This window comes from Conger conger, chromosome 5, assembly GCF_963514075.1.
Source record: "Conger conger chromosome 5, fConCon1.1, whole genome shotgun sequence".
NCBI classification, from domain to species: Eukaryota; Metazoa; Chordata; class Actinopteri; order Anguilliformes; family Congridae; genus Conger; species Conger conger.
The window spans coordinates 42,096,011-42,113,318 of record NC_083764.1 but is presented as its reverse complement, the minus strand read 5'-3'; the positions used below and the strand labels follow the sequence as shown (position 1 = coordinate 42,113,318).

At 44.1% G+C, this 17,308-nt stretch overlaps 1 protein-coding gene across 3 annotated transcripts; it reads left to right on the top strand.

Moving 5' to 3' along the window:
- The first annotated feature begins 1,242 nt into the window (after positions 1-1,242).
- Positions 1,243-17,056, top strand: stk25b (serine/threonine kinase 25b). Of its 3 annotated transcripts, none has more exons than XM_061241136.1 (11): positions 1,243-1,605; positions 7,623-7,853; positions 8,751-8,807; positions 10,004-10,112; positions 10,594-10,751; positions 11,514-11,699; positions 12,820-12,965; positions 13,350-13,461; positions 13,919-13,990; positions 16,032-16,168; positions 16,814-17,056. In XM_061241136.1, the coding sequence occupies exons 1-11, from the start codon at positions 1,576-1,578 to the stop codon at positions 16,851-16,853; spliced, it is 1,278 nt and encodes a 425-aa protein (XP_061097120.1). In that variant the 5' UTR covers positions 1,243-1,575; the 3' UTR covers positions 16,854-17,056. The 3 variants fall into 3 exon arrangements, with proteins under 3 accessions (XP_061097120.1, XP_061097122.1, XP_061097121.1); XM_061241138.1 differs by lacking the exon at positions 1,243-1,605 and adding an exon at positions 1,624-1,683; XM_061241137.1 differs by lacking the exon at positions 1,243-1,605 and adding an exon at positions 4,523-5,210.
- The last annotated feature ends 252 nt before the right edge of the window (positions 17,057-17,308 follow it).

The window sequence follows — 17,308 nt, the reverse complement described above, 5'->3', positions numbered from 1 at the left end:
TGTAGCCACAATAAGATCCGCGGATTTGTGGATTATGGCAGTTCATGTGATGTTTGGGGTTTCTGGGCAATAGCTGAGGGCTGATTTTAGGAGCTATACCTCAATGTGCCCATTTTGATTTGGAGTTACACTTAGCCCGGAGCGTATGGCACTTCTGGCTCCTAAACTGAGGGTTTGATGGCTTAAGAGGTAGCTAATGTTGGAATTCAGCTAAATATATGAAACAATGAGAGTCTAAACTGGCATGTCACTGGCTTGTCTCACAATGAGCAAAAGCTGAAATGTAGACATTTAGAGGTGTGGAAATCTTCAGAGAAGTTTTGACATAAACAGACTAGGTTAACCCCAGTACATAGGTTTTAGTTAGCTTTTCAGACAAATGTAGCGGGTTTTAAACCTGTATGCCTTGACAACGTTTCACCAACTTTTCATTATAAAAATGTTGATGGTTCAATCACTGATACTGTAAGTGCTGTTCCGACAGAAAGGCCAGAGTGCCTTGAGATTGTTTTGGTTCTGAGACTAAAGAATGGCTACGTCTAACTGTAGATCATATCCAAATTCTGTAAGAACATTTGCAGAGATAAGCTTGCTTAGTTATTTGCACCTTTACAAATTGAATATAGACATTTTCAGAAATCACATTTTGCTGAGTTAGACAAGCATGACATTAAGCATGACACAGCTGGCCAAAGTCTTTTTACAGAAACTCCACGCCTATGTGTCGGTTGAACACTCCCATTTGATCCCTGAGGGGAAGTCTCCGTACAATTTGATGCAATGTCTGAACTTGCTTGAGGAATGCCCTTCTCAAGAACTCCCCATAGGGCCACCCTTTATCCTATCTAATTGCCCCAAACCAATTCTGCCTCCCCAATTCCTAGGAAACTGAGCGGGCGGATGATTACCGTTTCATTTTCAGTTTTCTATGAAAGAAATGATGCCGCCTGGTGGCCTGATCAGATAAATAAAGAAACGACCATCCGCTGCTATGCTTGACACTTGTGTTCACGTTTTTGACACAGTTCTGGTGGACATCATTAAAGGAGAATGTTTCAGTTGAACTTACACAGAGCATTAAAAAATTAAAACCAGTATGTCGATTAAAAAATGCTAATGCCGAGTTTGCAGCAAGCTCGAGATCTTGAGTTGACGACGACATGTAAAAATACAAGTCCCAGAACTCGTATTCAATGCAAGGAGGTTCGTACGCATGCGCATTTATGCCATTATTCTGTCCCCTCTCAAGCAGTAAATGAAGAGCAGACATTCTCCTTTGATAGCTGAAAATCCAATATTATTACACAATTCGAAATTGCTCTTACATCCGCTATTCTGATAGATGGAGTTACAAAATACATAGCATTCTCGCAGTGCTGCGGGGTTCGCAACAGGGCGATTAGAACCCATAAACACGGTGGGTGGTGGATTAGGAGGCTGTTTATGTAGAGGGTCTTAGAAGACAAGGAAGAAAAAAAACAACAAAAAAAAAACAGAAAAAAAATATTTTGACAACCTCCCTTTCCAGGCGGAAAGGGCTTTGGCTGCCCTCACCCTGACCAACCCGCAGACAGAATGGCTCACCTCCGGGATCTGCGGAACCAGGTAAAAGATGTGGGATTGGCCCCTTCTTGGGAGGTCAACTAACAGTTAGCTGGCTAGCGAGCAGTCGAGTCTGATCCGGTAATGTTAACGTTAGCTTTCCAGTTAGCTAGCTAGTAGCCAGTTAGCTAGCTAGTTAGCCGCTATAATGTTGTTTTAATGATCATTTCTGGAATGAAAAGCAGGAAGAGTTTTTTTTAGCTGCTAGTTAAATTATTTTGATTTTTGCAAGCAGGTTATCGTGTTTCCTTTCTCTGTTACATTTAATCCGGATAATGTTTGCTTGCAATATAGCCAGCTCTCTTAGTATTAACAGTTGCATTTTGTCTCATAATCCGTGGGATTTTGTGGGGTAGGTGCCTAGCTAGCGAACAGTCCAGGTAGTTGTAACTTGTAAGTATCAATCTGTCTCGTTGTTAGCTAATAATGAAACACGTGCAATGAAAAGACGGTTAACTTCGGCTGTGGACATTCAAGATGACAGGTTGCTCATGTACATTTTACAGCAAATGAAAATCCATTCACCAGCAGTAGACACTGGCATCATGCTATGTGCTCTTGGTGTTAACTGCATTTTGCATGAAAACAAATAGTTTGTTAGCTAGAAATTAGTCAACCTTGTTGTTCCTAATTTGGAAATAACTGGAGAATCTAGGTCTCCTTCAATTCGCAAAAACAGGAATGATAAACATTTTCCAAGTTACATTGTTTGCCTAACAGGGGGTACAGCTGCTATGAGTTATTGCAACGATTTGAGATGAAAAAGGAAGCAAGGGTTTAATATTTTTCAGCAGAAGCTAGCCTCAGAACACAAATGTGAAACTACATTGATTTCATTTTCACCTAGCAGATGCAATATGCTCTTCAACTGTTGAATTGTGTTGAGAGGGGAAGGAGTGATTTCTGTTTTGATGAACACTTTTGTGTTGTGCTGTGTACAGCAGTTTATCTGTATTCATCCTTTAAAATATTAGACCGTGTTGAGTTTGTGAAACAGTGCAGATTTGTAGGCCAATAATGAGGAAGTCATTCTGCCCATGCATTTGAGTCATTTGGCGGACCACCATTAAATGCTAGTAATTTGTCCCTAATGAAAGCTGTAAACTCAGATCTGAGAAATCTGCTGGCATCAGCCCATTCTGTGATTGCAGGGATTGCATGCCCTACATCTTGCTTACCCGGGAGAGCATTAGCAAAGAAATTAAGTTACAAGCCTCCATTTTGCTCCATTTCCACTGCTAATCAGATATTAGCTAGTGTAATCATAGCCATCCCTAAACTGAAATTCCATGCTTCTGTGTGATGATATTTGCTGTTCCAAAAAGGATCATCTCGTCAAGACTACACATTACATTACAGAACTGTAATATAATTGTAATGTAATGTAACTGTAATGTAAATGTAATGTATTTAGCAGCCGCTTTTTATCCAAAGCAATTTACAATTTAATTTAACCCCCCGGTGCAATGTGGGATTAAGGACCCAACCGCTGCACTGGCTTTATTGTGGCTATGCTGGGACTTGAACCACCAACCATCCCGGTCGTAGTTAAGCCTAGGATATAGGCTGCCCCACATCATTTTATGGAGGCAGCCTATTGGCAAATCGCAACACACTATGTAAATAATGAGAGGATTTGTTATTTAATCTCCACCTGGTTGCAGTATGTGGAGTGTGCAATCACGGCAGCACCACACACTTCACAATGTCATTAGTGAAGCGCTTTATGGGACCAGAGATGATTGTCCCTGTTTTGCTGCTGGAGAGGTCAAAAGGTACTTGGATCTTGGGAGCTGTGCGACATTGTGGATCCCATGGAGGGTGGATGCTGGGAGTGGCTCAGTTTCAAAACAGGTCGGTGGCACTTTGTGTCAGTTAGTTCACCAGTTCATTGCCGAATGAATGAGGCATTTGGCCTTGAAAGGTATGTGTCATTGTAGGAAAAAGGGGACTCATGGCTCCAAGGATAGACTATATCCTGAATATAGATAATATGTTTTGGGATATGAGGATGGGTGAAATCAGTACAGTAGGCTGCATCAATCCATTGACTCCAAATAATATGGTCATAATTTAGTTTACCCCGATTCTTCATGTTGTGTCCTTTTGGTTGGTGTCCTTAAGGCAACTATATGCTATGGATAAATGGGGGTACCAATGACATAGTTACTGGGATTGGGGTTTGCAATTTGGTCCTCAGAAACTTCTGGAATGCACAGTGTGGTTAGGATCGAATCATCCAGTCATTAGTCTGACTGTTTCTGCCTTGTGAGAAACGGCACACATTTGAATGGATGGTATGGAAGGGGAATGTGATGTGACTGAGTAAAATCCCCGGCATGGAACTCTCAACCCATGTATGAATCCCCACTGTAGCATTTTACAGTATGTACCGTGATCCCATCTGCATCTGTAGCCCACACTGCTTTCCCTGTATGAGTATCCCACTCTCCTTAAAAAAACCTTTTTCTGTGCTATAAAAAAAAAAAAAAAGGACCTAATATTGTCAGGGTTTATGGGGGTAGATGTAGAGATTGATCATGAAATTATAATTTGTTGCTACGCATAGGGCGTCTGTCAAGTCTCCAGTAAATGGTTATGTACTCGGTCTTTAGATTAAATTTCATTTCCTGTGACTGCCAGCAGTGGTGATCTGGAAATAGACGCATGGTCTATAGAAAGGGTGGGCAGTTCCGTTCCTGGAAGGCCAGGGTGCCTGCAGGTTTTTTCTTGGACTAATTACACTGGCTCAATTGGTTAATTAACTGTAACCACCAAAGGAGGTTCAGCTTGCAGATCAAACTGCAGGAAAACTTTTCATGTAGAGACACAAGAACAAGCTTCAGCTGTCATTTATGAGCTAATTAGCACACCTTTAAGTAGAGAGGAGGGAACTAATTAGTGAAATCAGCTGGTGTAGTGATTGGTTGGAATGAAACCTGCATATTCTTGGCCCTCCATGGCACATAATTGGGTCTGCATGGTATAAACGGAGTCCAGTAGAGTGATTTATCTTCAAAAGTTGAAGGAATTCTTCAGATTTCCTCCAAAAGGCCTTTCACTGAATTTGTGCACGGACACTACGTGTGCTTCTTTTGTGCATGTTAATTAATACCGCAGCACGGAACTTTCATACCGTGATTCTTACATGCGCACGCAAAACTCAGCTGTTTCCAACCTGGGCCGCATTCGACTGTGACCTTTCCAGTTGACCCCTTCCATGTAAAGCTCAAGTTAAATGCATGATGTGGTGAAAGTCAGCGGCACCGATAGGGCACTGCTGCCCTTAGGGGCTACGGACACACTCGAGGAGGGGGTCAAAGAGAGCAGCGTGGGCCGCTAATCTCTTTTGATCCTTGATAGCGAGGAATCGCACGTCCCCAATCTTTCACCTTTCATCTTTGCGAGGGCTGACGGAGTGAGTCGGCCGCACACCCCTCCTACCCCCAGCGCCCTCGTCCTGACTCCGGACTGCCTGCGATTCGATCATCTCCCTGGCTAAGGCACGGCCCTCTACATGGCCCATTACATTGGTGGCGCACTCGCAAAAGGACGATGAACTTGCATTTAATGACCCGTTGTTTTGCGCTCATACATATGCAGTATAGGTAAGAGTTTTAAAAATGTCCTTCTGGTTGACTGGGGTCAGAAGATAATGATGTGTTGTTATGGAGTGCTGGAACTGTGTGGGGTGAGTGGAGTTCATTATGAGCATTATGAGGTGCCTCTGTGGAGTCAGAGGCTGAAACAGAGTCTGGACAGCTCAGCAACAGTGATGTCTGAACAGGTTTCAGCCGGTCCAACCATAGAAGGCTCACCTGCACTGATCCCAGGTCTGTGTTCAGAGGGAAGGGTGTGAAGGAAAGCTCTAGAATGCTGCTTTTTTTTTCTTCCCAGAGCCACAGTGGTAATGCTAACAGCTCAGAGGCATGTCCTGACTTTCTGTAACACGTGTAGGCTATACCATATAACCAAACAGATCATTTTTTTCACTGACATTAACATTTGATTGTTAATGTCAGGGATAGGCCTAATTCACTACATCCAATAGTTTACAGTGTGGATGCAGTATCACAAGAGCAACGGAGCTGAGGTCATCAAACTGACAACATAACACTGAAAATCTTGCGGAGTCACAGTGTCACAAAGATCGGAACTAAGGGAGGGAACAGAAAACAAGCTTTGTTTCTCAAAGGCGTTTTTATGTCCCTCTATTGACAGTTTTCAGACCCATTTTCTCTTACGGTTCCAGGACAAACACAGAAAGTTTTGGAAAAGTGCATTCCAAACAACTGCAGGAAACGGTAATGAGCTCTAGGCTGAATCAGCCTATATTTGAACAGGAGGCTGTATTTTTGCAGTTCTTGTTCTCTGAACCATTTATACCTGAAACAAAGGTCCACCCTTGTGAGTGTGTGCGTGCATGTTAATAACCATAAATTATTCATTTAGCAGTTTGTTACCAGTTTGGCAGCCATTGCAGCAAGTAAAACACCCTAGTACATCCCCAGTACGAGGGCCTTAATAATTCTCTGATCTTTTTCAAGAATATTTGTGGTTTCTGTACAGACTATCATTCCTTACTGCGTGTGTCCACAATGCAAAGATTGTAAGCCATCTTCCTGGGAGAGAAGGAAAAAAAAAAAAAAAAAAAACTGTCCTTCCATACACTCATTTTTCGAATGGAATGCATTAACCTGTGAGCTGGCGATGGAGGTGGCTTGACCAGGATGTCAGTTCATTATGTACCTGTTGCCTGGTAACCGTGGGCGGCTGTGGAAAACGCACTGTCATGGAACATCACAGTTGGCACTTGCGCTGGCATTGTGTTCCTCCGCCAAAACAGGAAATTAAATATCGTGGGCATCCTTTGGAAAACGCCATAGTTATTGTGCGACTGGCTGAACCTTGCATTTTTTTTTTTGTACTACCCTGCACCGTTTCTCTCAACAATCAGCCCTGAGGAGAAGTAATTTATTTTTTAATTGGCCTGTATTTTGTGGGATACCATGGCAATTCAGTATATGCTCTTGGCAGTTTTGTGAGTCTTTGTAGTATCAGTTATAAATGACTGTATGCATGCATAAATTCACTAGTTTAAGTCAATTTGTAATGATTGTAGAATTGTATACTAATAATTATCAGAAGTTTAAGGGCCAGTGTCACAGATATAGATTAAGCCTTGTCCTAGACTAAATTCAATTTTGAATGGAGATTTCTCCATACAAAACACAGTTTAGGTGAGGGCTGAGTTTAATCTGTGTCTCTGAATCTTGTCCTACGTGTTATATTTACATTGGCGATGCACAAACATAAGTGGTGTTTCCACATATTTTCTTGTGGCTCATGCGTTATTTTCAAAAACTAAATGAACTGTGTTCATGGCTCCAAAAGGACATTTTTTGTCATTAGCACACCCACAAAAACAATTTAAAATATAATTTTCCCAAACATAGATATGAAAAAATATGCCTGTGTGTAGGCTCCCTAGTCTGTGATGTGAAGCACAAGGTGAGCATTTAGTCGCATTACCTTTTGTCATAAACTGACTCATTGAATTTGTATTTCATTTTAAGATAATCAACTCTACAGCACATTTAGAGATCCTGGAGATTACAAGAATTACAGCCATGGGTTTGATATATTTAGGGCCATTTTTGCCTAATCCTAGACTAAATTAAATTCTGAATGAAGATTATCCATACAAACCTTCCATTTAGTCCAGGACTAAGCTTACACGTTGTCCGTCAAACCAGGCCATAATGTGTTTTTTCGGCACTTGGGCAGGGATCATAAAATCACGATCTGTGAGGTCAGAGAACTGCTGGTTTTCCACCCTCCCTTTACCTGGGGGTCAAGTGTGAAGACAGTTTGGCAATCGGTAGTACTAATAGTTCTGCTAATTACCTGGAAGAAAATAATGCGAGTGCATTATGTTGTTGTTGCTTAATGAATCACTCGTCAGCAAGGATAGATTGAGAGATGAAGTAACTCTTGTCCACTTCTTCGTCCGTGTGTAGAACTCGCGTCTGGACCCTGAGGAGTACTTCACCAAGCTGGAGCGCATTGGGAAGGGCTCCTTCGGGGAGGTGTACAAGGGCATCAACAACCGCACCAAGGAGGTGGTGGCCATCAAGATCATCGACCTGGAGGAGGCGGAGGACGAGATCGAGGACATCCAGCAGGAGATCACCGTGCTGAGCCAGTGTGACAGCCCCTTCGTCACCAAGTACTTTGGGTCCTACCTCAAGGTGCTTCAGCCTTTCCACCTGCCTTAGATTTCAAACCAGATTCTTTACTTTTTATTTTTATTTATCCTTTATTTATGCAGGGCGACCCCACTTTTTTCAGGGGGGCCCTGCTTCCATACAATGACGAAACAGAAAATAGACGATTAAAGTAAATTATACAGAGAACTGTAAGATATACAGAAAGAATTTAGTAATAAACCAAGCATAGAATATATAAGGGGTGGAATAATAATATACATATACACATACACTAACACATACATACACATGTAAGTATATACACATGTACATACATATACATACCCACATTCATAGTATGCTCAGCTCCTGTGTTCCTTCTGACTTCTCTACTTCTTAATCACACAAGGTTCTGGGTTTGTATTACAGAATATTCCTTGCCACAGTATTTTGGTCCTTGGTCCAAATTCATAGATGATCCATCAAACTGGAATGTTTCTGCTTCAGCGCTATGGAGATGAACAGAGCTCCATAGCGCTGAGTCATTCTGCGAGAGAGTAAAGGCTCTGTGGTTTAGGGCTCTGAGGCACATCTAAGCAGCTGTAGGCACCAAAGACATCTTGCATGACAGCAAGACATTCTGCTCATCGATCCCAGACTACATTGACCTCATCGGAAAACCTGTGGTCTCAGACTGTAGGGTCAGCAGCTTGAGCTCATTGAAAAATCAGAGGTTAGGAAAGTGTGTAATTAGCTAATTGAGAAAGGCAACCATAAACCTCGCAAATTGCAGATTAGCTTTGTCTACTTAAAGATCCTAAAACTAAGTGTGACCCCTGGGCACCTGCTGGCTAGACAGTTAATTAGTGTGAGTCAGCCCTTGCGCCGGCCTGTAGCACACAGGATATGTAATCTCCAGCTCATCTATTCTTCCTGCAGGGGACCAAGCTGTGGATTATCATGGAGTACCTGGGAGGGGGCTCAGCTCTGGATCTGGTAAGCAGGCTCACTCAACTTCGACTGACCACTGTGGGAGGCTAGGAGGACTGCAACTATGCGTCCTAATGTGGAAGCAGCAGGCACGACCAAGCTAGTATACGACCCCTTCTATGGGATGTGGGACTCATGGTTACAGGATAATCCTAGAGTTTCAACCCATTATTGGGGTGGCAACCTCACAGTTCTTCCATGGTGGATGGCAAAAGATAGTGAAGGATATGAGCATTTAACAATAATAATAATAATAATTAATAATGCATTTTATTTATATAGTGGTTTGAGATCTCCTTGATCTGAAACCAAACTGGAAAACCTCATAAAGGTGGTCTGAGGATAGATGGTAATGAAGTTGGTGGGCTATAACCTTCTTTGTTATTTTTTTAAGAAATGTGAGATTGGAGATGGGTTTGAAAAATCGTCTGGATCAAGGGTGGGTTTTTTCAGAAGAGGCGTGATGACTGCAGATTTTAAGAGCTGCGGTACTACCCCAGACTCAAGAGACTTAATTAAGAGTGCTACAAAAGGAGAAAGCTGGGTGGAGCATGACTTGAAAAGGATTGTGGGCATGGGATCAAGCAAGCAACTAGTTGATCTCATTTTGGAAACTATAGCTCATATCAGCAGCTGAGACACTGGTGAAGTAGCTGAAGGATGGACCTGAATATACAAACTCGGATGCCGGAGTGGACTGATTGGCAATGGAGGACTGAATATGCTCCCTGATGGTGATTATCTTGGTATTAAAGAAGGCATTCCTGGCTGCATTTCTCAAAGGTGGCAGCAACAACTAATGAAGTGGCAGGGTATAATATGTGATTCATATTATTCATATTAAAATAATTTTGGGTTTCCAGGGTTGCTAGCAATTAGCCCAGAAAAATAGGTGGCCTTGACAGATTTAACTGCAGAGGTGTAGGTAGACTGATGTTCTCTGAATGCCAGTAAATGGGCGGTTGGAGCGGACTTGCTCCAGCGATGTTCAAGTTTGCAACCCTGAGCCTTCATGCTACGCAGCTCATTGGCGTACCAGGGGGATGAGCGTGAAAAATAAACAGACGTGGTGTTCAAATATCCACAATCCAAAAATTGCCACTTTAAGGCCCAGCCGGAAATAAAAAGGTCTATTTATTTCCCAATATCCACATCCACATCTTGGTAAAATCAGATCATATCTCCTCCCCTGTCTGGCCCAGCTGAGACCAGGTCCCCTGGAAGAGACGTACATCGCCACCATCCTACGGGAGATCCTGAAGGGGCTGGATTATCTTCACTCCGAGAGGAAAATCCACCGTGACATCAAAGGTGACCAGCCTCCAACCAGGCTGTCCCTTAACCAGTTCTACTGCTAAACAACCGCTTGCCATATCACACCCCCATGCCTTTCAGTCACCATTCTCAGGGGCAACATACAGGGCTTGCCATCAGTTTGTGGAAACTATTTTTATAGTTATTCATTGTTACAGAGCAATGAAAGTTCCTTTACAGTCCTTAAATTGAGGACTGGCTAATGGCTCCTCAGCATTGCGGTCATCCCTTTACTCTTGAATAAAAGTTATACTTACAGCATGCGAAGACTTGGACCTGAAAAAAAACATTTACCCCCTCTGAAGCTTGGTTTAACCCTTAGAAGTTTGAAAACATTCCCAAAAAACCTAGTCTTTAAAGTCAGTGTCCTAGAACTCCATTGCTTTCAGTTACGAGAAGTGATTTTAACATAAGCATTAAAATGTTGAGTTAAGCACATTGTAATCTCACAACTCATGACTGCTTTCCTTCCTTGCAGCTGCCAATGTGCTGCTTTCAGAACAGGGTGATGTCAAGTTGGCGGACTTTGGAGTGGCGGGGCAGCTGACTGACACCCAAATAAAGAGGAACACATTTGTGGGCACCCCCTTCTGGATGGCACCCGAGGTCATTAAACAGTCAGCTTACGACTTCAAGGTAAGCCACCGTAATTCCCATCGTGAGGCGGGTCGGATGTAATTGGCCAGTGCAATGACTCAAGCAGGCAGGGCTGCCAGGTGCAAGTGACTAACTTGGACGGATATCAAAGTAAAAGTAGCCAAATGCAGGGCATGTCTGGCAATTTACAGACAAATAATGACTTGACCGCATTTTAAAAGGAGGCCAATTTGTTGTGAAAATCGCAGCTGGCAACACTGTCCCCAGATGTTATGGATGACTCCAGCTGCCTTCCGCTTGGCTCTTCATCCCACTGCTGAGACCCAGCAGGTGCTCTGATACTAAATTGGTTCAATCTGGCAGAGATTGAGTGGAGGGGGAAATGGGAGAGTCACTGTGTCCACTGTGGGGTTTTGTTAGCCAATGAACTAGTCCAACAGACACACACACACACACACAAAACACAGAATTCACTATCATACTGTATTATACCCCGCATTTATGCAATGTATTTGACTCTTCCCAGAACTCTAATGACGTCAATTAAAATCAACTTCCCTCAATGCTTTACGTTATACAATTTACTGCCCTGCCCTGCCTCTGTTTGGGTAACAATGGTATTGGGTTGGGAGAGGAGCATTTCTTTGTAATGTAAAAGTTAAAAGTATGCTTTTAAAATTTATAGATCTCGGGAAGGGGGAGCAAATTCACCGCTGTTTGTAATATATGAAAAACTTAAATTAAAAAAGGAAGTGTAGGAGAGGAGACCAAAGAAATGAAAATTGTGTGTGTCTGTGGCAGGCAGACATCTGGTCCCTGGGAATCACGGCTATCGAGCTGGCCAAGGGGGAGCCCCCAAATTCAGACCTGCACCCAATGAGGGTCCTGTTCCTCATCCCCAAAAACAATCCGCCTACCCTAGAGGGGACATACAGCAAGCCCTTCAAAGAGTTTGTGGAAGGCTGTCTCAATAAGGACCCTCGCTTTGTGAGTATCTTTGCCCACCACATTACCAGTAATATGCAGGGTAGCTAAACTCTACATGCTATAAGCCTGACTAGCTAGTGTTTTCCCCTAGGATTTCTTCCAGCAGCAGCTCATGGCTTTTACAAGGTTTATCAGGTTTAGGTTCACACAATGTTAGTCACCAACACAATAAAGTGTGCAAAAAGTGAAGGGGTCTGAATACTTTCTGAAGCTACTGTATTTACCTGAAAGCAGAACTTGAAAAAAAGAAGAAGAATTGAGCAGCGGGGAAAACTAGGGGAAGCACTGGACACTGAGAAGTCTGCCCAGCTTCCAGGGATGTGTTTTGCTAATAAACCAACTGTCAGTTCCTTCTTCTGCTGAATCACTACCATGTTGGTCGGGCTCTTGTGGTGTGAAAGCCCTGCAGTCTCACAAACTAACTCCCTAGGCACTCTAGAAATTGAGCATCTGGCATTGAAACTATATAAAGGGTACTGCTGAAAATCATATGTCCTGACCTGTAGGTGAACAATCAAATGGTGATTTTGAAGTCTTCAATTTTACGCAATTAGAAGGATTATTTGACATTATGCTGTTCATTCACTTTTAATAACCATTTACCCAAGTGTACACTCACACATTACTTTTTGTAATTAACCGACCACGGATAATTATACGGTAATCCTTTTCATGTGGTATTCTAATGGAAATAGAGAAGCAATAATTGTGGTAATCACATTTGTGAGTCATGATCAAGTCAGACAGTATTTGGGAAATGAGTGCAGGAAACGTAGCATAGCTTAACAGTTTAAAACAAAAACAATACATAATAATTAGAACAGGGCATTCAAACTAACTAGGCTTGTAATTATAATAATTACAGCTACAAAGGATCTAGGCACTGTGTTCAGCCTGGAATAGTATACTAAGTGCCTCTGCCTCCATTTCTGTAAAGTTCTTCCACAAATTGTTCACTTCCTGATATCCAAGCAGGACTTAAGAGTTGCATTGCACTAATTTCTACCTTTAATCTGTGTCCATGAAACCGGCCCGTAGTGCTGTATGGTACATGAGTCTGTTTGACTTGAGCAGTGATACCAGAGAGGGTTAAAAACATCTCAATATAACTTCCCCACAGAGACCCACTGCCAAGGAACTGCTGAAGCACAAGTTCATCACACGCTACACAAAGAAAACGCCCTACCTGACAGAGCTCATCGACCGGTACCGGCGCTGGAAGTCCGAGGGCCACGGCGACGAGTCCAGCTCAGACGACTCGGACATGTACGCATCCCGCCCATCTTTTCATACACCTGCCTAATGAAACATTACCTGTACATAGTACCTCCCCCATTCCTGTCCAGCCTACCCTGAATATATTGGAGTCGGGCAGCATCTACAGCAGAGATAATCAACTCTCGACTGGCCCTCGAATCCGAATCCAGCCCTGGTTTTCTTTTCTTCTGAATAATTAGTGCTACTGATTGGCCAGACTGTCTTCAAACCTGACTCAATTCAAACCAGGTAAAGTAAGGGTTGAAAACCAGTTCTTGACCCTTGACCGTGAGTTGCTGATCCCTGGTCTAGAGGGTGCCAGTGATCCGGGTGGAAATGGCGCTTGTGGATGTACTGGCTGTGGCCGACGCCCTTGCCTTGTCGTCTTCTCAGGGACGGAGATGGCGATGACAGGGACCAGTGTCCGATGTGGAGCTTTCCGCCGACGGTGAGACCCAGCTCCATGAACAAGCTGCAGAAAGGCTTCACTAACACGGACTGCGAGGTGAGCCCGGCCGCCTGCACAGAACTGCTGATCCAGGATCAGGTCTCGTGGCCATAGCCTAACATTTTCAGTTATCAGCCAAAGGGCTAAACTGATCTTAGATCAGCACTCTAACTCTAATGCGTAATGGGTAATGGGTATGGACCCAGTTTTGGGGGCTGTATCATAAAGCAGGATTACTGTGGTTAAATAGCTGCACGGAGTAAAACTCGGAACAGCTCATTTTAACTTCAGTCCTTGTTGTAGATTCAAGTACGTTCTGGGTTTTACTCAGAACTCAGTAATCCTACTTCCCCAGGTCCCTGGAGTCTGCCTTTCTTAAAACCTCCCCAGGTGTAGTGGTCTACGTGTCAGTGTGGCTCTCTAGGACCTCAAGTGTGTTCACATACTTAGAGTTGGCACCATTGAGATGTGGATATTAACTGTGGGACTCTTGTTAAACTGTTTTTTCTTGCAGACGGCAGAGGCAGTGAAAAGACAGCCCAAATCGCAGTGTCTGTCAGCGCTGGTTACACCTATCTTCAGAGAGGTAAAGTTTGAATGTGGTACATTTTCATAAAAGGGCTTCTATTAAAAATACATATCTCCCAGGGAGCTTTAATGAAGGCATTTGTTGGTGACAGAGGAGATTAATTACTCATCATACCATCTGTTGCACTGGCAGACTTTTCATGCTGTGTACATATGCCTTTTTTTTAAAACATTGCACAGGATATGATGTTATCTTCCTTGTGCTTATAATGAGGGGGTTGTGCATAAAGGCCCAGCTGAGATGTTCCTAGACTAGCATGGTTCCTACCAACCAAATAAGCAGGCAACGAACAGCAATTATACGTCAGCCAAAAGGGTGCTAATGCAAGCATTTCACAGTGGTTGTGAAGTGGGCACCTTCCTTCACCGGTGTTTCATTGAGTTAGGCCCACCACACCTCCAGAAGGCTCAATGGTGAAGCCTCTGTTCCAGACCTACCCCCCCTCCATAGCCCCATCAGGCACCATATCACGTACCACTAATGCACCCCATGCACAGAACAACAACAGTCCCACACGGACCTCCCCGGTGACTAAGGTTGTAACTAACCCCACGGGCACCATTAATGCATGCTCAGTGCCACCAGTCCTATGTGGATTTATAAATAACCACCAGCCTTACCTGCCAACCACCTCCAGAACAATACACTGCCAATACATACACTAATCATCCAGCCCACCAATGCCCTGAACAACAATACTGCCAAACAATAGTACACACCCTGCACAGGCTGCCAGTACCACATGGACCTCCCCGGTGACTAAGGTTGGGTTAACCCCAACGGGCACCGTTAATGCATGCTCAGTGCCACCGTCCCATATGGATTTCCGTATAATTACTGGCCTGCCCTCTCTTTATCCACAACCACTGACTTGCTCTTTCAGCTGCTTCAATAGCTTCTTCTTTTTTTGAACTGCTTTCCTGAGCAATTGACCACGAACATCACATTCCAAAAGGAGCGATGTCGCTGACTTGGCCACAAACCTTCAAGTGCCTACTTCTACAGGTCTCACACGCTTGCCACCCGCGCTCCCTTGCCTCAGCAACCCAATCCAAGTACTTTAGCTTCTTCCTCTTAAACGCTTTCTCAATAGCATCCTCGCACATCGCACTTAACTCAAGGAACCATCTGCTCTCTCTCCGAGTACAAAACCATATCAGGTCTCAGGGAGGAACGATAACCTGCGGAAACCTGGAGTTGCCACCCAGTGTCGGTTACTAATTTCCAGTCCCTTGACTCCTCCATCTACCAATATTATTTACCCGAGCCTGAACAGCACTACTCTGCCCACCATGACAATTCCGCTATAAACAAGAAGTAAATGAACCCTGATGCGTTTGCTTTCAAAAACTCACACCAAACATTTAAGAACTTATGACGCCAGGTGTAGCGACCCTGCATAAAGCTAACCTTACAGCCTGACAAAATGTGGTCTAACATAGAAATTCCGTTGCACAATTTACACCAATCTTCACCTACCCATTGTTTCAGGTTCTGCGGAGTCGGAAGGACATTGTGGGTGGCTCCAATAATAAACTTAATTAAACTTAGCCCACACACACACACACACACACACCTTCCTTCATTCATACACTCTCCCAGCTCATCCATGGTCCTCACTTTATTTGCAAAGTTAGTTTCACGCACATCTGACTCTTCTTTCTGCCTTATATTACTAATTACCATCTTTCTCCCCTCTGAAACATATTTTAATAATGCGCACTGTCTTCCACGTTAAAATAAACTTAGGTCATTGACTGTTCGATTTTTTAGTTTACACCATTTTTTGTGCATATTCATGAAGGGTGCCAATAAATCTGGAGCCCACTGTATATCCCTGCCTCTGTTTCATTGGATGAGCATCTCTTGTGTCGTTAGGCAAGCAATGAAGCATCTAACCATCTAAACAAGAGATGCTAATCTAAGGTTGGCCTTGGTTTTAGCGACCGCAACAGCTGTACTATACAGCAGTGCGGCCAAACGGTCCGGAGGACCGAGCAGTCCTGGTTCCCTGACTGACAGTCGTCTCCCGTTTCAGTTGAAGGAGAAGAGGAGGACGAGCGGGGCGAGTGTAGGCGCCATCGAGGAGCTGGAGAACGCCTTCAGTCTGGCAGAGGAGTCCTGTCCGGGCATCTCGGACCGGCTGGTCACGCACATGATGGAGAGAGTGCGGAGGTGAGTCAGCCCAAGTTGGAAAAGGAACTTTTATTATTTGAAATGCCAATTAAAAATTACAATTAATTCATTTTAAATATCCAATTGACCAATATTAGGGTACGGCACCGGTTTTTAAACGTTTTAATGTCGGGACAGAAATGACAAGTACTGAAATTTGAAATGTAGTACCTTTTCAGGGACCCATGAAATGTACATACTAACATAGCCCAGTGGAGTGCAAACTAATTTCGGACCCACCTCAGATACTCACGCAACCCATTTTGGGTGCCAACTCAGTTTAAGAAACAGTAGGCTACAAAGATCAAGGATCATCAACTCTTTCTCCCACTAGGGAGTCATATGCCATTTGGGGGCTTAGGGCTGGTATAGCCCATTTTTTTCTTCCCTACTCTTACTATGCAAAGCGTTTTTGGGACGGTCTGCTGTGAAAAGCACATTATAAATACTATTTAATTGAACTCTGGCCTTCAATTCCAAATCCAGCCCTGGTTTTCTTTCTCCTGGGTAATTAGTGCAACTGATTGGCCAGACTGTCTTCACACCTGATTTCCAGGTAAAGGGAGGGTGGAAAGAGCCCTTGAGGACCTTGAGTTGCTGATCCCTGCTATAGATCTAAAGAGAGACCCCTCCATTTTCTTTCAGGTTTTCACTCAATGGGAACACCACCCCCTCCTCACGGTGAAAGCCACCAGCCGCTACTCCACTACCCCCTCCCTGGGAGAGCAGATGCCCCACTACCCACCGCTTCGCTCGTCCCTCCTCCTGGACCAGACTCCCCACCTCTCTCCCTCCTTCTGGACCAGACCCCCCCCCCCTCTCTCCCTCCTTCTGGACCAGACTCCTCCCCCCTCTCTCCCTCCTCCTGGACCAGACATCTCCCCCCCCCCCCCCCTCTCCCCCCCTCTCTCCTTCTCCTTCTCCTTCTCCTTCTGGACCAGACTCCCCCCCCCCCCCCCCTCTCCCCCCCTCTCTCCATGCTCCTGGACCAGACTTCCCCCCCCCCCTCTCCTCTCCCTCTTTCCCTCCTCCTGGACCAGACATCTCCCCGCCCCTCCCTCCACACCCACCCCAGAGATCTTTTACTTAGAGGTTAATTCAATATTTTTACAGTTTTCTTTATCGAACAGAGAATGTTTA

What these genes read in the sequence shown, in the direction of transcription:
- stk25b (XM_061241136.1), top strand. Translation starts at nt 1,576, where the DNA reads ATGGCTCACCTCCGGGATCTGCGGAACCAG. An exon ending in ACTTTGGGTCCTACCTCAAG is followed by an intron (nt 7,854 to 8,750) that starts GTGCTTCAGCCT and finishes TTCTTCCTGCAG; the next exon opens with GGGACCAAGCTGTGGATTAT. An exon ending in ATGATGGAGAGAGTGCGGAG is followed by an intron (nt 16,169 to 16,813) that starts GTGAGTCAGCCC and finishes ATTTTCTTTCAG; the next exon opens with GTTTTCACTCAATGGGAACA.